Genomic DNA, 23,751 nt, shown 5'->3' on the forward strand with positions numbered 1-23,751 from the left:
CAAGCAAAATTGCATACATGTGAGTCGAAGAAATGATATTCCATTTAGAAGAAGAGTGGGGCAACAAGTTCGTTAAAGCGTTGTTCTGACAGGAGGTTAGGGTAGCTACATATTGACGGACTTGAGGTTGATATTGTCACGTCCATTGAGGAGAACTTGGAGATTCTCTGATTTGACTAGGATCAGCTCAGTTCTGAGGCAGGTCGAACTACTCCTTTCAGGTGAATAAGTCCCGTTGATATTCCCAAACTGAGCTGATTGGTTCACGTCATGTCAAGTTGATTTTTTCCTTCAACATTACCAAACTAGAAATACCAAATTAAACCAATTTGAAACTAACATAGATATTTTTTTAGATTAATTGGAACTTTTAAAATTATAAGGATCCAATTAAAAATAAATTCACGCTACAAGAATTATAAGCTTAAGTTTGTATATTTTAAAATTCTATTTTAATAGTCTTAACATATGATTAATTAAGCCCGCCGTGATTTTTTGAATGAGTAATTAAAATAAATATCTTCTTTATTTGTTTTTTTCCATGTTCCAAACACTTTTAAATTTTAGCATATCATTTTATTTAAAAAGGTGAGACTCAATCATACAGGTTAGATGGTCCAACAAAACAACTTTTTTTTTTCTTCTTTATTATTTTCATGGCCCTGCATCGTGGCATGCTATCGCCCAGACTAGTAAACATAAATTGTCAATATAGATCACATTTCCACAACTGTCATTTATTCAAATAGTACTATAGTTGACATTCCGTGACATTAATATGCTTAGACTTAATAATTAAAAATAAAAGAAAATAAAAAAGAGAGAGAGAATTGAATAGATGATGAAAATTTTAAACATAGTAACATACCTAACTTAAAAATCAACTTTCACTTCTAAAAAAGTATATATAGAAGGACAGATATAATAGAATAAAAATATAATTTAATTGGTTAAGACATCCAAATTTAAAATTTTAATCTCAATATTTATAATATAATATTATAATGAATAGAGAGGAAGAAGAGAGGGAGAGAGAAAGAAGTGGTCCATGGGCAGAAAAATGGAATAATATCTGGCAAAATCTAAGGCATAACCAATGGAGAATGATGAGATTGATGGGGCAATTCTGATTTCTAAATCTGGACCACACTCTTAATATATTGGGCCCCATTTCACATGATTGAATCTAAATTATAATTCAAAACTATGTATAATATATGTATGCATTTTTTTTTCTTTGTATTGAAAGATTTGTAGGCCTAGGGGATTGTGAGTGATAACAAAATCAACAACTTGTGTGTTGGTTGTTGGTTTTTGCATCTTGGAAAATCTTGTAACTTTTATATCATCTCTTTTCTCCCATTCAACACCAAAAACTATTAAAAAATTCTTCTCCCAATCTCTCATTTCATTCCTCCTTTCCAAAATTTAACCACATTATTCTATATGCCAATAAATTTACAATGACGATTTCGGGAATAAATCGCTCATTGTTTATTTTAATGTATTATTGCTTGTTGTCAGTGTACTGGTGTTGATGCAAAATTCAGCCAAGGTGTCGTGGAGCGACCTGAACGGAAGCAAGCGAGCTGTTGTCGAGTAAAGCTCGAGACCTACAAAAATAGGTAGAACATTTCGACGCTATAAGTACGAGTTAGACAGATCAGCTTCTGACAGGTTTCATACCTGATGACGTATTTATAAGAGGCGAATGAGTGGTTGGCTATCCTATCGATATATTCTACAGTTCTGCATATAGGTGACCTGTCATACACTGTTGATCGTACCTACGACCAAGCTCTTACGCGATAGCCCAACCTTGATGCTTGAGTGGACATCCAAGGCTCAAGTCCTGACCTCCTAGCTCGCCATTCACCACAACGATGGAGGGGTGGGCCCCATTTTCCAACCCCAACAATTGAGATTAAATTGATACATTTACGAACAATTAAATTATTAAAAAGTGAGAACGAAAATGACAACTTCACATGCAATAATTTCAATTACAACGTAATACATGAAAGACAACGAAAATAGAAAGGGACTCAATAACAAATGCAAACCTCTCCTCTCTTGAAAAAATATTTCTCCGTCAATCGTAGGGTATCATAACAATAATATATCTTCCATGTGCGGTTTTTTTAATCCTAAACATAGGTAGAACCCCATGACTTAAATTTATTATTGCTAGGTTATTTTATTTACATTGACATCGTTAAGCCAATTCATAATGAAGTTAGTTACAGCATTTTGTACAATATAACTTCGTAAAAGAAAAGTTTCTAACTCAGGAAGTCAGGAGCCGCAAATTACCGGAAAAACGGAAGCAACTGTTAAAAGGAATAACAATAAATATCAAAATATGGTAAATGGAAAAGACAGTGATTGGGCGGTCGCCTACAATAGGTCACCGTCGTCTACCCGTGAATCGAGGCCTGAGGTTGATTCTGCCCACCGCCGTCAAAACCAAAGCCGAGCCGAGCCGAGTGCCCTCCCAAAATATCACCAAGCCGACTCCAAAAATATATCTTTTTCCTTTTTCTGTTTTTTCTCGCTCGACACATTGCCAATTCTCATTCCGTTTCCTCACAAATTTCCCGGAAAATCAGAGCACCGTCATCACCCAGCAAGATTTCTTTCTTTTTTTTTTTTTTCCTTTCCTTTTTTCCTATCTCTGCTTCGTCTCAGCTTCCTTTGCTATCAATAATGTAGTAACAAATCCATGCTCAACGATTCCCATCCTCTATTTTCCTCGTTTCTTCCATTTCATTCAACGCTCCTGCGGCTACTGACGGAGGATTTCAATTTCTGTCTATTCTCGTCTTCTACCTTCTAAGCTCCTAGTAAAGCTCAGTTGCGAAGTCCAAGTGCCATTTGTGTTCATCAAACCATATCTATACCAATTTCTGAGCTTCGTTCAGGAGCTTAGGTTACTAAATTTGTCGAAATTAAGCACTTTCACCGAGTGTTGGAATCTGGGTTGCAGGTAATTTTGCCGTATCGTCAGCTTCTTTTTTCCCGTTCCCGGTTTCTTTTTATCTGCTTGTAGAAGTGAGAATTGAAATTAGTGCTTGAAGGGTATTCGTTAGTTAATTTCTATCACTGTTGTTCCGTTGTTAAATAGTATTGAAGGTGTTATTCGCAATGTCCACTGACTGAGTTGAGATCCAATTGAATTTAAAGCAAACATATTCTTGTATTTCTGGAAAATTCTGATGTTATGTTTGAAGTTCCAGTCCTTTGGCGTTTTGCATTATGAGTCCATAATTATGGAACATGTGCTATCTTTGGTTTGAAATCGAGTCTGTTCTGGGAAGTGATTATTTATCTCGTTTGAATTTTTGGAGGAGGGATGTTTAAATTGGGAGTTTGTTTGTTGGTGAACTTTTACAAGGTGCCTAATAGAATTCTCTCTCTTAAAATTCAAAAATCAATCATAGGTGGATTTCTATGGAATATCAGAACATTGTCATGAAATATTGTTTTTTCTCTAAATAAGTTGGAAAAATTGGTCTTGGGAGTTATCTACTAGTTTTAAATAGTTTAGAAAGGACGTGGAAATTTTCATTTGAAAATTAACATCTAGCGAGATTACTCTTTGGGTCTCATACCATCTGAAAGATCCTGTTTGTGGATGCTGGTGTATTTCTCTCTGTTCTACTGAAGGAAATGCCTTAAGCACATTAACAACGTTAGTCTTTTTCCCATTTACTGTTGTTCATTTTGCAAAGAACTGAACTAATGAACTGGCAATTGTAGAAGTTGTATTTACTTTTACTCTATGTTTTATATTTTTCTTAACACGTTATCATACCTGTCCCATTGGTCGAACCGGGTGATTGAATAATTGCTATTCTGGTTTCAGGTGAAATAATCAATCCTACAAGAGCTATACCTATGTTCATAATCACGTTTGTTTCTGCAGCCTCCGCTGTATTTAAAGAATACCTAATTTATATAGAAAGATGTGGTCATTCTGCTTTCAACTGATATGAAGACCGCACAGGTTTTATTTTACAATTTTGTTGTTGGCTTATATGAAAAGCTCCATGTTCCTCAAACTTCAACTTTTTCACTTGTTTTTTGTTAACGACAAAAACTCCTCCACTTATTCTGTCACTTCAGATTCCAGAATGGTTTTCTAAAGTTCTGGTGCTAATGGTTTACTTCCAGTATCATCTAATTGAAAGAGAAATTGATAAGAACCAACTTGTATAGAAAATGTAAATCGTTACTTATCTTACTTGGCCAGTATTTTTCGTGACAAGGGCATTGCTATTAGGGAAGCGTGTTCCAGAGCTTCATGTGATATTAGATGTTGGATTATATTCTTTATACCTGCAAATACGGTAGTTCTATACAAGTGTTGGACATCAATGCTTGTTCATATTCTGGCTCTTAGATATTCTATGTTGTATTTTCCCCTGGATCTCATTTGTAGCTTTTAGTTTTCTATTTGGTTACTAGAAAAGAAATTGCTGAAATTATATGCCACACCTATATATCTATCTGCCATGCTAAGAAATACACTTCATGGCATGCACAGAGAGTTCAAGATGCAAAAAAGGCCTTGGATGATACCGAAAATGACCTACCAAACAACAACAAAACTGAGGCTCCTGTACCAGATTCAGGTTCAATATCTGCCTCTAACAATGATGGCAAAAAAGTTTCTCACCAAGATATCGAGTTTGTAAGTGTATATTCTTTCTGTAGTAACTATGACCAGCCTTTTATATATTTATTTTCCTCTTCTTGATTGTTCTGTTGTGATTTCTCATCTCTTTATTATTGAATGAGTTGGAATGCTGCTCTAGGTCCAGAATTTAATAGAGCGGTGCCTACAGTTATATATGAATAGAGATGAGGTGGTTAAGACCCTATTGAATCGTGCAAGGATAGACCCGGGATTTACTTCGCTAGGTAAGTATAGGAGCTCCGATTAAGTTCCGCGTCCTTATTTTCCATCGAATAACAATGCCTGTAAACAATTACTATTACTCCAGACTCTCGCAGAGAGGTGATTGGGTTTATAACATATCAATTACTGTTTATTAATGTTTTGGACTTTCATCTTTCAGTTTGGCAGAAGCTGGAAGAAGAGAATGCTGATTTTTTCAGAGCCTACTACATAAGGTTAAAATTGAAAAAACAAATCCTTCTTTTCAACCATTTGCTTGAACATCAATACCGTCTCATGAACTATTCCATACCTCCCAAAGTTCCTTTAGCTCCAATGCAGAATGGGATTCATCCTATGCCTGGTAAGCTCTTATATTCTTATACAGATGAATAGGTTACTGACTACAAAAATATCTAGCTCAGTTGATGCAGTTGTTAACCCTTGTTTGCAGCATTGTTGAGCTGCAGCTTGTAATTTGTAAACTATAGATGCTGGGGATGTGCTAGATAGGAAAATTGATTATGGCAAACATTGTCTTGTTTGAACAAATGGGAACAGAGGGTGAGAACTTTAGGATATCAGTTGATCTAGTTCATCTTAATTCAATATCGTGCTCATAAAAAATTGAGAAAAATGTCAATATTAAAATAGAAGTTTGAATGTTGAATTTTTTACTAATTTATTTATTCCAGTTTATGGATGGAGAAAAATAAGATTCTGCAGATAGTGTCAACTACCATGTGGTGGGATTGTAAAACCTTGCTCTGAGTTAATAGAACACTAATTCGGCTAAAAACTGGAAGAAGACACGGCCTCATATATGACATGAACTTGACGGAAGGCTGGAGAGTATCTGCTAAGTCTGCATACTTACTGCTGATACTAATGCTAGAAATTTTGTTTGCTAGGCTTCAAAATTCCTTTTAAAGTTAACTCAATATTCTTTTCCATGGTGACCGTGCAAAATGGCTTTTTTATCCTGCTCATTTGCTTATGGCTGTGTCAGAAATTTTAGCTTGTTTTATGCGAGTGTAATTTGTAGCTCTTCTCATAGATATCACAACGTGTCTTTTTTTTTTTTTCCCTTCCTCCTCCTCCCCTCTCCCTCATTGTTCATTTTCAATTTTTTTGGGAGGGGGGGAGGGGGGGTGGGGAGTCTTTGGTGGATTGATATAATTGTGAACGTTCTTTTGTTCTTTAAGACAAAAATCAGTCTAAAAAATTTGAGCCTAGTTGTAAATCATTCATACTTTCTAGTTACTTATCAAAAAACAGAAAATGGTAGGTTCTTTGTATACAGTATAAATCTATTACCGTGAACACGTTTCTATATCGAAGTAAGACTGATTTTTTTTTTTTTTTTTTATCAGAAAAAGTGAGACTGATTTATGTTGCAAGATACTAGTATTTTGTTGTTATTCATCACTACTTGTTTGCAGTGCAGTTAACAACTTACCAATGGGATATCCAGTCCTTCAGCAACCTCCAATGTCAATGCCAGGTCAACCCCATCTGGATACCATGGCCTCTGGGATGCCAAGCTGCCATGTGGTTAATGGAGTCCCTGCACCTAGTAACTTCCATCCTATTAGGATGAACTCTGGGAACGAGTAAGAAAATTTTCTTAACAGTTTTTTCTTTCTTTGGCATTTTTATCATTTGGCAATATTTCAGAATTGGAAATTGATTCTTGTTCCCCTTTTCCATGTCAGCTTGCGCCTTTTCACATTTTTCCAATTAAATGATATCATCTGCAAACACCCGGCTCCTAGTTTTTACAAACTTCTCTAGTGAAGTCATTACTAACATGCATTCTAAAACATTTTATTGTTTCCTTTGATGCAACCTTGTCAAAACCAATGCAACGTCTCCTATGCACTTGCAAATCTCTAAATTGGTAAATAGTAACTCTTACCTCTTTCAGACTGATTGTTATGCTCAAGTACTAGTATGGGAATCATGTATCTTATAATTACTACTTAGCAAAATCCACCTCAAGAAAAATCATCCTTGCTTGTTTAAGGTAGATTTTGCATTGGAAAAACTTTTGCTGGAGTTTTGGTGTACCTTTTAATAAAGCATGAGGAACTGCAACCAGTGATACGAAACTATACTAATATAGTAATATGCATGGGACTAATGACAAGTGGTTAAGAGTTAAGACATAGCCTCTAGGAGTAATGTGGGAACTATAAGAGAGGTTTTACGAATATATATGGTTGATCAGCCCAAAGGATATATAGGGAAGACTGTACAAACCAGTATTACATTCATTGGCTTCATAAATTGTAAGAGCAAGTAACCAAAAAATATATAAAAATCTAAGGCATGTAGGGAACACAGAAAATACCCCTCATGTAGGGAACACTATCTTAAAAGTTCTTTTTTTTTCCCTCTTTAAGTTTATAATTTTCGTTATATTTTGAGAAATGTTGGATGCTTAAAGATGCTTTTGAACAATCTTTTGATTTTTATTCAATTCGTTGCAGAAAAAGTTGTCTTCTGCAATGTGTTTGGATATATTTTTTTTGCCTTCCCAATTTCAGTCTCGCTTATTTCACTTAAACTGGTAGTTATTCTATTGCATCTAATACTTGTCCTTTGAAGTATGCTGATGAACAGTGAGGCTGATGTGGTTCCTGTTATTCCACCGAACAGTACTATGTCCTCCATGTCAGAGATGTCTATGAGTCCTGCTTCGGTGGCATCCAGTGGTCATTTCTCATTCACTGCTCCAGAAATATCCGGAATTGGAGTAGATACTTCCGCACTTGATACTGCATTTACATCTGAAATGGTAAGTTCAGTTGGTCTGCAACTTTCACAGGATGGTGGAGCTGGAAATTCTAGGGATTCTCTCAGATCATTGGATCAGTTTCAGTGGAATTTTAGCCTGTCAGATCTTACAACAGATTTATCGAACTTGGGAGGTAATTTCTAGGCTTTTAGTGATTAGTAGATGCTTTTATTTGATTCATGTATGATGTCTGTAGAACTTTTGAGCTGCACAATATCATCTCTGCAGGTCACAGTAATTTTTTTGGAATATTTCTTCTCAAGGCTATAAAAATAAGTGAAAAATCTAAATGTTGAAAAATGAATGTCCGTACACGAGCTAAACTAAATAAACCAAGTCACAAATAATTCAATCAGGGGAGAGTGAGCTGCATAAGAAAGGGTGACCCAGACATTACACCATTAAGTTATATATTATTGAAAAAGAGGAGTCGGCAGTAGTTCCTGCCCACTTGATGGCCAGCCGAGTCATAAAAGAATGCTGAGAAATAAGCCTTTTAAAACCAAATAATCTTCTGGACGAGGGCAACAGATAGAAAGAATGTGGTCTGTGTAGTCCATAAACACAAAAGAGTTGAAAGCTAGAGGATGCCGGACTTGTTTGACAGGTATCCTTTGCCCAAGTCAGAGTAAACAATCATACTGTGTGAACGAGTGAATGCAATGAATATGTCAACGATCACAATAGAGTGAAGCAGTTTGAGTTCATTCGTCCCTGATATGAATATAGCACCGGTTGCTGCCTATGTTTTTCATCTTCAAGACCTTCCTATAAAACCAAGTGGCAGTATGCTGGTATCTGGCTTCTCGAAAGGGATGTGTTCTTAGGATATATTAGAAGAACTAATATACCCACGAATATTCTCGCTATGCAGTGATGGTAGCCGGATAGTAATAATATGCACAGAATAGACCTCGTTCTTCATGTTCTCATGCTACCATCTTTTTAATTCTTCTGAATGGAATAGTCTTGTGTTGTTTTATAAACCTCGATAGCTGTTAGGAAGAGTTCAATTGGAAGGAATTCAAAGCATGGATTGATAAGTTTTGAGTAAGAATGCCAAATTGTTTTTTGTTGGTAGTTTTCACTCTTCACTTGGAATATCTTTAAGCATATTGATGTAATCTCTTCAAATTGGTGCAGATTTAGGACCCTTAGGAAACTACCCTGGCTCTCCTTTTTTGCCCTCCGACTCAGAAATAGGTATGGGAATTGCGAAGACTCTTTTCAGCTCTAAATTGTTTAATGTAACCAAAACCACCTTTTTCCAAAGCAAACATATGGCGAGTATATATTTATTTTGTTTTATAAGATGTCATCATGACAAGCAATTTGGTGAATGTTGATCGCATAGGTAAGTGCACCCTACATTTGTTCGTTAATCCTTTGTTCCTTCTAGTATGACTCTTGAAACTCAGAAGTTCCTGGTCGTCCATGCAAAGTTGGATGCACATAGATATATAACTTATCATTTGGCCACTCACTAACATCTTAATTTTGTCTCAGTGGAGGAGTTCTTTGTTGATTCAGTCCCTGGGCCGCCGGACGAAGAGAAATCCTAGACAAAGGTGACAAAGGTTTTTTTTTAGCAACTTGAACAAGTAGGATAGGATAAGATTTGTTCAGAAATCAAGAGTTCATTGTCTATCAATAAGTAGGCATCCAGTAATTTTGTCATCGACAGATTTGAATCATTTAAATTTGTAGTCACATAGCTTGCTTTGTAGGAATGTAGATAGGGAAGTAAGTCATGTAGGGGCACTCTTGTGCTGCTCATTTCAGAGATCTCCGGTTGCTTGGAAGTTGAAGCTGCTGTGTTCAGTTCTTAATCCTTTGTCTCGTCTGGATTTAAAGGTCTATACCTCCATCCCATAATTATGGTACTTTTAGATGTTTTATTCTTCTAGCTTTGTTCAATGGCTTTGATTGATGGAAGCATCCATCAAGTTGCCTGCTGTCTACACTTCTTGATACAATATATCATTATGCTGAACAGTTATTTAAGTTAATAAGATGAAGTTAAATCCGTTAATGGGTTTATTCTAAATATGTTAGCTGTTTTATACCGGTTCGAGTTGACTTGTAAAGTAGAAAAACGACTTCAAATGCTCTTAAAAATAGACTATCCGTGAGAACAAACTAAAGCAAACCAGTTACTTAAAACATTGTTTTAAAGAACAGTTTTTATACTAACCACCAACCAGCTCTTTAAGAAAAAAAGTCATAAACTCATTAGGCCACTGCTCATAAATGTTATGGTTTCTGGATCAGGTGAATCAGGACAGGAACAAATAATTGAGAAAAGTGGGCCATTTCCTTTTCTTCTGCACTTAAAATTCTTCTGATAGGGTGGAGTTTATTTAAACACAAAAATGAAATTACCCATTCCAAAAGTAGCTTTTGAAATGGGTTTTTCTCCAGCACCAAAGTTGAAAGAGTGCCTAAGATGGCTCTGCTTGCACTTGCTGCATTGCTGTCATTTTGAAGAATCATTCACCTTATCAAATTGTAAAGGTTGCAATTGTAACAACCCTTTTTATCACTATCAAATATTATATTGTGTGTGTGTGGTGAGAAAGAGAACACCTTTATCTTTCTCTTTCTTCCTTTGTTTCTTGTGGGGTGTAGAGTATATATGGGGATCTTGATCTTTTTACATATTGATTTTTTATGACCACTTGGCATTATTTGACTGTTATAAAAATAGCTTTGGTTTGCTAGAACATGTTAAATCATCCATCATCTCAGTTACAGTAGATTTAATTTTTCACTTGTTTGAAATTCGCGTAAAGCTCTACCGATAGTGATAAGTGGTGGAGCATAAACACAGAATCTCCTACTATGATACAATGTTAAACCATTGAGCTAATGAGTTACCATATATTTAATCTTTTACCAAACAAAATTTTTTAATTTAAAAGTTTTTTCTTGTTTTCTTTTCATGTGCTTTCTTATCTTTTAGATAAGAAGCGGTGTTGTTGTTCTTCTTAGAGTTACGAATTTGTGAGCGAGTGTTATTGAAAACTTATAATAGTAAATGCAATGACAAATATAACTATACATATTATAACTAATACTCATTTTACGTGAAACGTTTTTATGGAAAAACACCATAGATAAAAGAGGAGTTTATTACGACAAAAAAATGGTATGAAGCCGTATAAGTGCAGTACGATTGAAGTTATAAAGGGATGGAAATATCAAAATCTAAATTTTATGGAGATATAATGTCTCGATTTGAAAATATCGATAAGATGTCGATGAACATTTCTTAAAAGTTAGAGAAATTAAAAATTATAGAAAATATTTAAAATTGAACAAAAAAATATTTTTTTTACTTCTAAATAAGTTAAAAATAATTAATATTAATATTATCCCTACGATATTTTACATTTTGTCGATTTTTTTAATACGATGGAAATATCTATTTATCTTTCATATTGACATCGAACCCATAGATATCGATACATGTAAATATTGGTGGATATTTAATACCATGAATAAGATCACCTCAAGCAAAATAAGCATTTTACTTTGCTGTCGAGCTAGTCCCTTTACTATCAATACGAACCTTGGATTTTTCTATTTTGTTTCACTTTTAAAGGTCACACTGCAAGTTTTCGAATTTGTGCTAAGAATTCGAGAAACACATGTCCATAACAAATACTAAATATATGAGAGATACTTTCACCAAATAAAGGCCGATGAACATTTTGTGATATGTCATTGTGTTTTCTAAAAGAAGAATTGGAGTCCAATAGAAATTTGTTTTTTATGGAACAAAATGTGACAATTTGTAGACCCTTTATGCAAAAATCATATAAAAAGACTCTGGTATGACTAGAGAAGACTTCCTTTTCATTCCAAAATAAAAAAGGTGACAACTTTGGCCTCAAGAAATCATTTTGTAATACTTTTTAGAATATAATATTATTATTATGGTTCTAGTGTTTGAAGTTACTGATATCTTAATCATTTAAACTATTTCTAAGTTCACATCTTTGTCCTGTTATCACTTTAAAGAGGAGGGCAGCTCTTTTTTTCTGATAAAGTTATGAGAAAAATCATGGGAACTGCATTAAAGTATAGACTTCCCACTTAACAGAAAAAGCAAAAATCAAGGAGCAATGGGATAAGCACATCAAACTTTGCAAAGATTTTTTTCGAGTAGAATGGCAATGCTCCAAAGCATTTTCCTTTTCTCTTTGAAGATGGCCAAAATTGGGTTCTTTGTAACATTCATTCATCATCTGGGGTTTCACTTAACAAAATTTACTGTCATTTCACATACAACACTAGCAAAACCAGAGCAGGATTCTACACAATTTCTTTTGCTGACAAATTAGATATTTATGTAAAGACGTTTACATTTTGAAGGCCCACTCTACCTGTAGAGAGCAACTTTTTTAAAGCTCAAATAAAGTCTTAAACGTTTTTCCTTGGAGCTCCCTCTACTCTACTTTACTAGCTAATTCAAGGCAATCGGCCTCCCCTTTCTCTCGTTGACCCCCTGTTCAGTCTTTCTGGTTCCCCTTTCAACAACCCAAAGAAAGCTTTTGTATTCATAAGCTCAAGTGCCACTTCTTGTCTTGAAAGCGACTATATTTTAGTTAAAATGAATGTGAGGTTTTGTTTCTGAAGCTAAGCAGCACATAGAGTGCTATCAGAGCCGGAGTTTAGCCCCACATTTTAGATACTGATGTCCAAATTTATGGGTTCCCTGAAACCAAAATCTCTCAGGTTTGAAAATTCTTAACTCTCTCTCTCTCTTGCTGTCAAATTTTTTGAAAACCAACTTATGTTCTGTGAATGCACCATATGGATTTTATTTCCACAAAGTTTGTATTGGGGGTTCATATTTGGTTTCTGAAGAATGGTAGGAAGTCTGGTTCTTGTTGTCCCAGCATGCTGATTTGAATGATAATATATAGGTTTGGATATCCAACTTCTGATATCCATGTAAGATATGGAGGTTACCAAAACAGGAGCAGGCTGTCTCCAGCGTCAATATTGGAGAGCATACAGAGAAAAATTTCTAGTGCTTCTGAAGGCTTTAGAAGGATGGTAGCAAATTTAGGCTTCAAGCATGAAGATGATCAGTCAAGGAAAAAACCAGAATTTTGGAAGAAAATTCTTGATCCACAGAAGCCATTTCTTCAGCAATGGAACAAGATATTTGTGCTCTCCTGTGTCCTAGCAGTAGCTGTGGACCCTCTCTTTTTTTACATCCCAGTGATGGATAGGCAACACCAATGCCTAACCATGGACCGGCTCCTTATGATCATTGCTTGCGTTCTTCGTTCATTCATCGACATATTCTATCTACTTCACATTATCTTTGAATTCCGAACGGGCTTTTTACCTCCTTCTTTGCCAGTATTTGGAAGTGGCGAACTAGTTGAAGATCCAGCAGCTATAGCAAAAAGATACCTGTCCTCAAACTTCATAATCGATATCTTATCCATTATCCCTCTGCCTCAGGTATAAGTTTAGTATAATTTTTACGATCCTAGCAGCACTGATCTTTGCATCAAGGGCATAACATTTGACTATACTCTTCATTTTGAATGCTGAATATTGGATGATGAGCTCTTTAAAACTCATTCCACATCTTTTCTTTCTTGATATTGTATTAACATTTTGTGCTTGTTTTGTTCTATATGCCGTTTGAGAGTGGATTATTTTCGGAATCATTGAGTCAACTATTGTGAATCCTTTGTTTTAAGTAGTGTTGATTGCCTCACAGAAGTGAACTTACCATTTGCCTTTATGTCATTCAGCTTTTGGCATTAGTTATCATACCGGCAGCGAAAGGCCCGATTCCATTGAAGACAAAGAACTTCATGAAGGTTGCGGTTCTTTTGCAGTACCTTCCAAGGCTTTTCCGAATCTATCCGCTATACAGAGAAGTAACCAGAACTTCTGGCATACTGACAGAAACAGCCTGGAGTGGAGCTGCCTTCAATCTCCTTATTTATATGCTAGCTAGTCATGTATGTTGTGTTCATTTGATTTTCTAGCAATACAAAAATCAGTAGTTTTTTACATTTTGGTTTAAAAGGGAGTTCTCACATGAGCCAGTGAATGTGATGAATTAGGTAGTTGGTGCCATTTGGTATTTATTTTCAGTAGAACAAGAATCAAGATGCTGGCATGAGGCGTGCAGGAAAAATAACTGTAATAGCAAGTATCTGTACTGTGGAGATCACAGCAGACCGGCATACGGGTTTATAAAGGAGTATTGCCCTCATAAAGAGTCTGAAGATGACAAGACCTTCAACTTTGGGATATATCTTGAAGCCCTTAAGTTCCGTTTAACCGATCAGACGACAAATTTTCACAGCAAATTCTTTTATTGCTTCTGGTGGGCTCTGCGAAATGTCGGGTCTGTAAAAGTTTCCCATGTTTGTTCACTATTCTAGTGTAGAATGAGATATGAGATATGTGAATCTATTGTTATAAGTTCCTGTCTCTATCATCCATGTAGAATATTTATCACACTTTTAAAGTTCATTGCTTTGAAACAACATGCACTCTGAAAGAACTTGTTTGTTTTTTACAGCTCAAGTGGACAGAACCTTCAAATAAGCAATTACTTGGGAGAGCTTTTTTTTGCTGTCTTCATTGCCATCCTTGGTTTGGTTTTGTTTGCGTTACTCATTAGCAATATTCAGGTAATACGTACGCGACACTCATTCATTCTATTTGTAGCAACTTCTCTTAGTTCAAGAGGAAAATTTATTATGCCCCCAACATCCAATGATGTGACTTTTTGAATTGATGGTTTCTGGATTAGATTGTTTAGTTACTAAAGATTCAAGTTCGTTATCAAATCTTTGCCAAATTGCACTTGTAGTGTTGGATTTTGTATATCTGATTCCATCCCTTATGTATCTGCTTCAACTTTCAATTGTGGATTGTTCCCCTTGACAGAAATATCTGCAATCAACAACTGTTAAAGTAGAGCAGATGAGAATTAACAGAAGAGACGCCGAGCATTGGATGGTGCATCGTATGCTCCCGGAGGACTTGAGGCAGCGTATTAGACGATACGATCAGTACAAATGGCAGCTAAACAGGGGAGTTAATGAAGAGGAACTCATCAGTAACCTTCCTAAAGACCTTAGGAGAGACATCAAACGCCATCTCTGCTTGGCTCTGCTTAAGAAAGTGAGCTCTTTTCCTTATACTTTTTTCATATTCCTCCCATGACATTGTAAGTTTTCATTGACTCGGAATGCCTTAGGTGCCACTTTTTAGCAGCATGGATAAGCAACTGTTGGATGCCATGTGCGAATATCTCAAGCCAGTGCTGTTCACAGAGAAGAGCGACATTCTGCAAGAGGGTGACCCGGTTGATATGATGTTGTTCATCATGAAAGGAAATCTGGCTACAATTATTACTTATGGTTGGAAAAACGACTCTCACTCGGACGTTCTTAAGGCTGGCGACTTCTGCGGTGAAGAGCTAGTTCCATGGGCAATGGATCCGCAGTCCACTTCTCTTCCCATTTCAACCAGAACTGTCAAAACTCTAACTGAGGTTGAAGCTTTTGCTCTAAAGGCTAAAGAGCTGCAATCTGTGGTTAGTCTGTTCCGCTTCCAGCGCTTCAATAGCCAGCAGTTCCAACTCTCAGTGAGGCATGCTCTTTCTACTGAACTTATCTACAGATTTCTCTACCATAACGTTAGTTCAACCACTGATAAACTAAGTAACTGATTTGTAATCCTTGGTCTCTAGGTTCTACTCTCATCAATGGAAAGTTTGGGCTGCCTATAAAATACAAGAAGCTTGGCATGATTACTGTGAAAGAAAGCGGAGAGGGGGTGGCGATAGCAGGTTTCAAGGTGCATTGGCTAAAACGGTTGGCGCCTCGGCGAGCTTTGGTGCCACTCTATATGCATCCATATTCATATCCCATCTACTGCAAGTTGTGCAGCGAGATCAACACCAGCAGACGTCCCAACTCTCGAGAGTGATGACGCTACCGCCGCCTCCAAAGCCAATCGAGCGAGACTTCACCATCTTGGATCTTTGAAATGTGCTGTTTCGAGCTGTGTCATGTTCTGTGTCCTGAGTATCTTTTGTGTGTGTGAGATAATATATCTATGTGAATAATGTAAGATAATCAACAGAAAACTCTTCCTGCTTGGTTTCAACTTTCAACTTTCATTTTTCTCTTGCTTACTTTCTTCTTTGTAATTGTCTTGCTCTGATGTTGGACATGCCACAAAATAGAACATAATTGTTGAATCACTCAACCTAAAACCAAAAGTTTGAGCTCACATGGATTCCGGTAAATTTAACCCTTTTCACTTGTAGTCTTAGAAATTTGCATAAGACAACAAGTGGTAATCAATGAAAATGAAAAGTGACATTATAGAAGTTTGAACATAGAACCTCCTGCTTTGATACATTATAGGGGTTAAATCACTATCGAATCCAAAAGCTTTAGCACCACCGTCAAATTTTGATCCACTGGATCTAATAAATTCTATACTCTGTGAATTTTAGTAACCCCAGATTCCATTCTCTTCAAGATTAAGACTTCTTAAACGAAGTTTTCAATATTATATTCATTTTTAGGTTAAATTACAAGTTTAGTCCTTAAACTTTAAAGTTGTATCCAATAGGTCAATGAACTTTAAAAATTGTGTAATAAGTTCTTAAACTTTGAACTTTGTGTTCAACAGATCTCGGAACTCTAAAAGTGCCTGATAGATTTCTAAATTTTCAATTTTGTGTCATAATAGGTCCCTTAACTTATTCGAAATTTTAAAAATTCATGAATCTATTAGACGCAATTCAATATGATATGGACTTTCGATGATATGTCTAATGGGTTCATGAATTTAAAAAAAATGTCAAATAAGTTAAGACTTGATAAACTAAAAGTTGAAAGTTTAGGAACTTATTAGACACCGTCCTTAAAGTTTATGAATTGAACTTATAATTTAACCGATGGATTTATTCAATTTATTTGAAATTTTTGATTATTTTCATTGTTCTTGTCTCCGAATTGGCAAACGAGATATATAATCAAGCAAAACGGGAAAAAGGGATGAAGCATTCAAAACCTTATAGAATCAAAAAGCACATTCAAACTACAAACTGATAAAAGGGGGATTTGTAAAAGTATAAGTTACTGTTGATAATAGATAAAAGAGTATTACTGGCCTTTAAAATTAGGATTATTGAGACTAATACATGACACTGTCAATCTATTCAGCCCTGCATAGTGCATGCCAACAACACAAACAAACAGCAAAAAATATTAGCACCCAATGCAAATTCCAATATGCATTTTTAGATATGAAACAAAGTTGTTCTTTTAAAAGTTATGGATTTGTGAATAAGTGTTACTGAAAACCGATATGGCAAATGCAATGACAAAGATGAGTATAAATATTATAAATAATACATAGATTTTACGTGAAAAGTTCTCATGGAAAAAGCCACAGACAAAAGAGGAGTTTACTATGATAACAAGAAAAATGTTATAAAGTATATGGTCGTTTAGTGATCTGTCATTGTGGTTTCTAAAACAAGAATTGGAGTAAAATAGAAATTGGATTTTTATAAAGCAAAATGTGACAATTTAGAGACTCTTTTTCTTATGGTTTGAGTGTTCGAAGTTACGAATATCTTTAACTATTAAGCTATGTTTAGATTTATATCTTTATCCTTGTTGTTATCACTTCCATGAGAAGGGCCACCTTGTTTTTAATAAAGCTATGAGGAAAACCATGACAACTGCTTGAAAGAAAAGACTTCCCACTTAACGGAAAAGGCAAAATTCAAGTAGCAATGGGATAAGCACATCAAACTTTGCAAAGTTTTCTCTAGAGTAAAATGGCAATGCTCCAAGATTTTTTCTTCTCTCCTCGTGGATGGCCAAAATTGGATTCTTTGTAACATGCATCATCTGGGGTTTCACTTAACAAATTTTACAGTGTACAGTTTATGTTTTGTTAAGGACAACGTACCTTCGTAATCCCAAGTATCTCCACGATGGTATGATATTGTCCGCTTTAGGCATAACCCTCACGACTTTGCTTTTGGTTTCATCCAATTGACCTCATACCAATCGAGATAATTGTTCTATATACTATGGATCACTTTGTTCCCTAACCAATGCAGGACTTTGTTTGCATACTTTACAAACCCAACATGTTCTTTGTGGGATAGTTATTTCACAAACCAGAGCAGGATTCTACACAATTCCTTTTGCTAAAAAATTAGATATGTATGTAAAAACGATTACATCTTGAATGCCCACTCTACCTTTAGAAAGCAACTTTGTTAAAGCTGAAATAAAGACGAAACAATTTTTCTTGGAGCTCCCTTTACCCTACTTTACTAGCTAATTCAAGGCATTCGGTCTTCCATTTCTCTTACTGACCCAAAGAAAGCTTTTTTCTTCATAAGCTCAAGTGCCACTTCTTGTCTTGGAAGTGTCCATATTTTTAATTTTAGTTGCAATGAATGTAAGGTTTTGTTTTTGGCTAAGCAGTACATAAAGTGCTACATTTTGGATGCTGATGTCTAAATTTATGGGTTCCCTGAAACCAAAATTTTTCAGGTTTGAAAATTCCTAACTCTCTCTCTCTCTTGCTGTCAATTTTTTTGAAAACCAACTTATGTTCTGTGAATGCACCATATGGCTTCTATTTCCACAAAGTTTGTATTGGGGATTCATATTTGGTTTCTGAAGAATGGTAGGAAGTCTGGTTCTTGTTGTCCCAACATGCTAATTTAATGATAATATATAGGTTTGGATATCCAACTTCTGATATCCATGTCAAATATGGAGGTTACCAAAACAGGAGCACGTTGTCTCCAGCGTCAATACTGGAAAGCATACAGAGAAGATTTTCTAGTGCTTCTGAGGGCTTTAGAAGGATGGAAGCAGTTTTATGCTTCAAGCATGAATATGATCAGCCGAGGAAGAAACTGGAACTTTCGAAGAAAATTCTTGATCCACAGAAGCCATTTCTTCAGCAATGGAACAAGATATTTGTGCTCTCCTGTGTCCTAGCTGTAGCTGTGGACCCTCTCTTTTTTTACATCCCAGTGATTGATAGGCAACACCAATGCCTAACCATGGACCGGCTCCTTATGATCATTGCTTGCATTCTTCGTTCATTCATCGACATATTCTATCTACTTCACATTATCTTTGAATTCCGAACGGGCTTTCTACCTCCTTCTTTGCCAGTATTTGGAAGTGGCGAACTAGTTGAAGATCCAGCAGCTATAGCAAAGAGATACCTGTCCTCAAACTTCATAATTGATATCTTATCCATTATCCCTCTGCCTCAGGTATAATTTTAGTATAGTTTTAAGATCCTAGCAGCATCTGGTCTTTGCGTCAAGAGCATAACATTTGGCTATTCTCCTCATTTGGAATGCTAAATATTGGATGATAAGCTCTTTAAAACTCAGTCCACAATCTTCTCTTTCTCGATATTGTATTATCATTTTGTGTTTGTTCTGTTCTGTACGCTGTTTGAGAGTGGATTATTGTCGGAATCATTTGAGTTGATTCTTGTGAATCCTTTGTTTTAAGTAGAATTGACTGCCTCACAGAAGTGAACTTACTATTTACTTTTCATGTCATTCAGCTTTTGGTATTAGTTATCATACCTGCAGCGAAAGGCCCGATTGCATTGAGGACAAAGGACTTCGTGAAGGTTGCGGTTCTTTTGCAGTACATTCCAAGGCTTCTCCGAATTTATCTGCTATACAGAGAAGTAACCAGAACTTCTGGCATACTGACAGAAAGGGCCTGGAGTGGAGCTGCCTTCAATCTTCTTATTTATATGCTAGCTAGTCATGTATGTTGTGTTCATTTGATTTTCTAGCAATACAAAAATCAGCAGTTTTTTACATTTTGTTTAAAAGGGAGTTCTCATATGAGCCAGTGAATGTGATGAATTAGGTAGTTGGTGCCATTTGGTATTTGTTTTCAGTAGAACAAGAAGAAAGATGCTGGCTTGAGGCATGCAGAACACGTAACTGTAATAGCAAGGATCTGTGCTGTGGAGATCCCAGCAGAGCGGCATACATTATAAAGCAGTATTGCTCTCATAAAAAATCTGAAGATGACAAGACCTTCAACTTTGGAATGTATCTAGAAGCCCTTAAGTTTCATTTAACCGATCAGACGACGAATTTTCGCGACAAATTCTTTTATTGCTTCTGGTGGGCTCTGCGAAATGTCGGGTCTGTACAAGTTGCCCCTGTGTTTGTTCACTACTCTAGTGTGGAATGAGATATGAGATATGTGAATCTATTGTTATAACTTCCTATCTCTATCATCCATGTAGCAGATTTATTACAGTTTTTTAAGTTCATTGCTTTGGAACAACATACACCCTAAAAGAACTTGCCTGTCTTTTTGCAGCTCTTGTGGACAGAACCTTCAAATAAGCAATTACTTGGGGGAGGTTCTTTTTGCTGTCTTCATTGCCATCCTTGGTCTGCTCTTGTTTGCGTTACTCATTAGCAATATTCAGGTAATACATGACACTCATTCGTCTGTTTGTAGTAACTTCTCAAAGTTCAAGAGGAAAACTTATTATGCTCCAGCCATCTGATGATGTGACTTTTTGAATTGATGGTTTCTGGATTATACTATTTAGTTACTAAGGATTCAAGTTTCTTATCAAATCTTTGCCAAATTGCACTTGTAGAGTTGGGCTTTGTATATCTGATTCCATCCCTTATTCTGCTTCAACTTTCAATTGTGGATTGTTCCCCTTGACAGAAATATCTGCAATCAACAACTGTTAAAGTAGAGCAGATGAGAATTAGCAGAAGAGACGCCGAGCATTGGATGGCGCATCGTATGCTCCCCGAGGACTTGAGGCAGCGTATTAGACGATACGATCAGTACAAATGGCAGCTAAACAGGGGAGTTAGGGAAGAGGAACTCATCAGTAACCTTCCTAAAGACCTTAGGAGAGACATCAATCGCCATCTTTGCTTGGCTCTGCTTAAGAAAGTGAGTTCTTTCCTTCTACATTTTTCATATTTCTCCAATGAAATTGTAAATTTTCCTTATCTCGGAACGCCTTAGGTGCCACTTTTTAGCAGCATGGATAAGCAATTGCTGGATGCAATGTGCGAATATCTCAAGCCAGTGTTGTTCACAGAGAACAGCAACATTCTGCAAGAGGGTGACCCCATTGATATGATGTTGTTCATCATGAAAGGAAATCTGGCTACAATTATTACTTATGGTTGGAAAAACGACTCTCACTCGGACGTTCTCAAGGCTGGCGACTTCTGCGGTGAAGAGCTAGTTCCGTGGGCAATGGATCCGCAGTCCACTTCTCTTCCCATTTAAACCAGAACAGTCAAAACTCTAACTGAGGTTGAAGCCTTTGCTCTGAAGGCTAAAGAGCTGCAATCTGTGGTTAGTCAGTTCCACTTCCAGCGCTTCAATAGCCAGCAGTTCCAACTCTCAGTGAGGCATGCTCTTTCTACTGAACTCATACACAGATTTCTCTACCATAACGTTAGTTCAACCACTGATAAACTAAGTAACTGATTTGTAATCCTTGGTCTCTAGGTTCTACTCTCATCAATGGAAAGTTTGGGCTGCCTATAAAATACAAGAAGCTTGGCATGATTACTGTGAAAGAAAGCGGAGAGGGGGTGGAGATGGCAGGTTTCAAGATGCATTGGCTAAAACCGCTGGCGCCTCGGCGAGCTTTGGCGCCACTCTATATGCATCCATATTCATATCCCATCTACTGCAAGTTGTGCAGCGAGATCAACACCAGCAGACGTCCCAACTCTCAAGAGTGATGACGCTCCCACCGCCTCCGAAGCCGCTCGAGCAAGACAAGCGAGATTTCACCATCTTGGATCTTTGAAATGTGCTGTTTCAAGCTGTGTCATGTTTATGTCCTGAGTCTCAGGTGCAAGGTTTGCGTCTGTGATAAACTGATAATATGTATATGTGAATAATGTAAGATAATCAACAGAAAACTCTTCCTGCTTGGTTTCAACTTCCATTTTTCTCTTGCTTAGTTTCTTCTTGGTAATTATCTTGCTCTGATGTTGGACATGCCACAGAATAGGAACACAATGAAGCACCACCATCAAATTCTGATCTGACTTCCCAGTTATAGATCATGCTAATAGATTCTATCCTCTGTGAATTTCAGTAACCACAGATTCCATTCTCTTCCAGATGAAGACTTCTTAAACAAAGTTTTCGATATTAAACCCATTTTAAGGTCGAATTACAAGTTTAGTTCTAAACTCTAAAAGTGTTTAATAGAATTTTAAAGATTTTAAAAGCTCATAAACCTATTAGACAAATAATCAAATAGGTTCATGGATTTTAAAAAATGTCAAATAAGTTAGTACTTAACAAACCAAAAGTTGAAAGTTTAGAAACTTATTTAAATCTATAATTTAACGGATGGTTTTATTCATTATATTTGAACTTTTCGATATATTTCTTCGTTCTTGTCTCCGAATTGGCAAGCGAGATATACAATCAAAAGAAGGCAAAAGCACATTCAAAACATAAACTGATTAAAGGGGTGGATTAGTAAAAGTATAAGTTATTGTTGATAGTAGATAGAAGAGTATTACTGGCCTTTAAAATTATGATTATTGAGAGACTAATACATGACTTTGTCAATCTTATTCTGAAACATTAAGAAACTCAGAAATATCATATGGGATCTGCTTAATTCCCAAGCTCATATAACACAGCACTTCCAAATTGGAGTCCCTCAATCCTGCAATGCCATTGCCAACAACACAAACAAACAAAATTAGCACCCAATAATTCCATTATGCATTTCTTTTTTTCTTTATATCAAAGTATTTTTTACACAAATTCTAAATTTTGGGCTAGTTTTCAAATTCATTCAAAAAATAAAAGATGTTGTTTTGTTTTTAAAGTTGAGAAGTAATAGCTTAGAAATAGTAACAAATTAAGAAAATATATATTTTGTCCTCCTTTTAGAGTCACATGCTTTTATAAAAGAAAACAAAAACAAAAAGAGTCAATATGTCGGAAAGATAAAACATTTAATATTTAATTGTTAGTGAACTAAACAAATTGAAAAGTAGTTTTTTTCCCTCCTTTTTTGGGTCACATGTTTTTCTCAAAAATAAAAAATTAAAATTAAAATTAAAATCACATGTTATAGAGACAAATAGACCAAGGAAGAAATTTCAGCAACTAAATTAGTACTTTTTTTTTCTTTTGGAAAATTGGTTAAATATTTTCAAAGTATTTTTGAAATAATTAATAAACTAAGTTAATTTTTTTACAAACAAAATATTTTAGCTCCAAAAGCTTGCTTATCTTATCTTCACAAAAAATTGTCGTGGAAATTAAACTCAGAGCAAAGAAGAAGAAGAAAGCCAAAAGATGTAATTTTGATTACTTCGAGCAGTCGGTGGAATTATCAATGGGAGGGATTTGGATGGCGATTCCGCAATTCTTCGTAATCAAAGGGATGCGACTCGGATCATAAGTTCCGATCATCCCCAAAGCCTTCTTCAGACACTCGCACGTAGCTACCTTGTCCGCCTTCGTTTTGGTGTCGCTGATCAACTTTTTTACGCCGTTACAGCACTCCGGCGACGGTTTCGGACCACCGAACTCGCTGTCACTGCCTTTGATGAAGCTGAGACATGGCGTCAGCTCCTGCATCACCGGTTCGCAAGCTGCCTCGTCGTCAGTTTGGGACAGGGCGATCATCATGGGGCTTGTGAAGATGGCGACGAAGGCTAGGGCACTGATCATCGTGCGCCGATTGTGGGTTCCTGCCATTTTTCACTTGGGAAATTTTACAAACACTTGGTGGGTGTTTTTGTTTTGAGATGGGGATTTGTGATTGAGTAATGGGTGTGTTTTTATATCCATTTTTCTCGTGCAATGCGTCCTAGATAACTGCTGCCATGCCGTTTTTGTGGATTTTTATAGTTACTTCCACACAGATGAGGTGTGGGGCGGTTTTTAGTTTTCCATAGTTGAGTGAAGTAAGTGAACTTCGAAGTTGGCTAATTAATTGA

The 23,751-nt window shown here is 36.1% G+C and overlaps 4 protein-coding genes across 17 annotated transcripts; 3 read left to right on the plus strand and 1 right to left on the minus strand.

Annotated features, from left to right (window-relative positions):
• The first annotated feature begins 2,552 nt into the window (after positions 1-2,552).
• Positions 2,553-10,377, plus strand: LOC111016316 (uncharacterized). 14 transcript variants are annotated; one of them, XR_015790810.1, is made up of 11 exons: positions 2,555-2,986; positions 3,866-4,006; positions 4,547-4,693; positions 4,818-4,923; positions 5,082-5,264; positions 6,348-6,513; positions 7,511-7,833; positions 8,844-8,903; positions 9,207-9,268; positions 9,436-9,554; positions 9,972-10,377. XR_015790810.1 is itself a non-coding variant. In XM_022291669.2 (10 exons), the coding sequence occupies exons 2-9, from the start codon at positions 3,992-3,994 to the stop codon at positions 9,260-9,262; spliced, it is 1,056 nt and encodes a 351-aa protein (XP_022147361.1). In that variant the 5' UTR covers positions 2,555-2,986; positions 3,866-3,991; the 3' UTR covers positions 9,263-9,268; positions 9,428-9,749. The 14 variants fall into 14 exon arrangements, 9 of the variants coding, with proteins under 9 accessions (XP_022147357.1, XP_022147358.1, XP_087980074.1 ...); XR_015790808.1 differs by having other exon boundaries at positions 2,554-2,986; positions 8,844-9,268; positions 9,428-9,554; XR_015790809.1 differs by having other exon boundaries at positions 2,554-2,986; positions 8,844-9,268.
• Positions 10,378-12,016: 1,639 nt separating this feature from the next.
• On the plus strand, positions 12,017-15,888 carry LOC111016363 (cyclic nucleotide-gated ion channel 1). The gene is made up of 8 exons (XM_022291746.2): positions 12,017-12,440; positions 12,632-13,181; positions 13,481-13,693; positions 13,799-14,085; positions 14,263-14,374; positions 14,634-14,870; positions 14,947-15,341; positions 15,442-15,888. Exons 1-8 carry the CDS (start codon positions 12,400-12,402, stop codon positions 15,737-15,739), a joined length of 2,133 nt encoding a protein of 710 aa, XP_022147438.1. The 5' UTR covers positions 12,017-12,399; the 3' UTR covers positions 15,740-15,888.
• Positions 15,889-18,087: 2,199 nt separating this feature from the next.
• On the plus strand, positions 18,088-21,740 carry LOC111016362 (cyclic nucleotide-gated ion channel 1-like). The gene is made up of 8 exons (XM_022291745.2): positions 18,088-18,283; positions 18,474-19,023; positions 19,326-19,538; positions 19,643-19,926; positions 20,108-20,219; positions 20,471-20,707; positions 20,783-21,177; positions 21,278-21,740. The coding sequence occupies exons 1-7, from the start codon at positions 18,237-18,239 to the stop codon at positions 21,050-21,052; spliced, it is 1,713 nt and encodes a 570-aa protein (XP_022147437.2). The 5' UTR covers positions 18,088-18,236; the 3' UTR covers positions 21,053-21,177; positions 21,278-21,740.
• A 527-nt stretch (positions 21,741-22,267) lies between these two features.
• LOC111016422 (non-specific lipid-transfer protein) lies at positions 22,268-23,509 on the minus strand. Its single transcript, XM_022291826.2, has 2 exons — positions 23,121-23,509; positions 22,268-22,463 (listed from the first exon to the last, which is right to left on the minus strand). Exons 1-2 carry the CDS (start codon positions 23,507-23,509, stop codon positions 22,412-22,414), a joined length of 441 nt encoding a protein of 146 aa, XP_022147518.1. The 3' UTR covers positions 22,268-22,411.
• Between the last annotated feature and the right edge of the window lie 242 nt (positions 23,510-23,751).

Source organism: Momordica charantia (assembly GCF_013281855.1).
Source record: "Momordica charantia cultivar OHB3-1 chromosome 5 unlocalized genomic scaffold, Mcharantia_2.0 BLBB01000005.1, whole genome shotgun sequence".
Taxonomy (NCBI): domain Eukaryota; kingdom Viridiplantae; phylum Streptophyta; class Magnoliopsida; order Cucurbitales; family Cucurbitaceae; genus Momordica; species Momordica charantia.

Coding starts and splice junctions, on each gene's coding strand:
- LOC111016316 (XM_022291664.2), top strand. Junction 4,694..4,817: donor CTCACCAAGATATCGAGTTT/GTAAGTGTATAT, acceptor ATGCTGCTCTAG/GTCCAGAATTTAATAGAGCG. Junction 6,514..7,510: donor AGGATGAACTCTGGGAACGA/GTAAGAAAATTT, acceptor TGTCCTTTGAAG/TATGCTGATGAACAGTGAGG.
- LOC111016363 (XM_022291746.2), top strand. CDS start 12,400: ATGTCCAAATTTATGGGTTCCCTGAAACCAAAATCTCTCAG. Junction 14,375..14,633: donor TACTCATTAGCAATATTCAG/GTAATACGTACG, acceptor TCCCCTTGACAG/AAATATCTGCAATCAACAAC. Junction 15,342..15,441: donor CAGTTCCAACTCTCAGTGAG/GCATGCTCTTTC, acceptor CTTGGTCTCTAG/GTTCTACTCTCATCAATGGA.
- LOC111016362 (XM_022291745.2), top strand. CDS start 18,237: ATGCTGATGTCTAAATTTATGGGTTCCCTGAAACCAAAATTTTTCAG. Junction 18,284..18,473: donor CTGAAACCAAAATTTTTCAG/GTTTGAAAATTC, acceptor GATAATATATAG/GTTTGGATATCCAACTTCTG. Junction 19,024..19,325: donor CCATTATCCCTCTGCCTCAG/GTATAATTTTAG, acceptor CATGTCATTCAG/CTTTTGGTATTAGTTATCAT.
- LOC111016422 (XM_022291826.2), bottom strand. CDS start 23,509: ATGGCAGGAACCCACAATCGGCGCACGATGATCAGTGCCCTAGCCTTC. Junction 22,464..23,120: donor AATTCCACCGACTGCTCGAA/GTAATCAAAATT, acceptor ATGGCATTGCAG/GATTGAGGGACTCCAATTTG.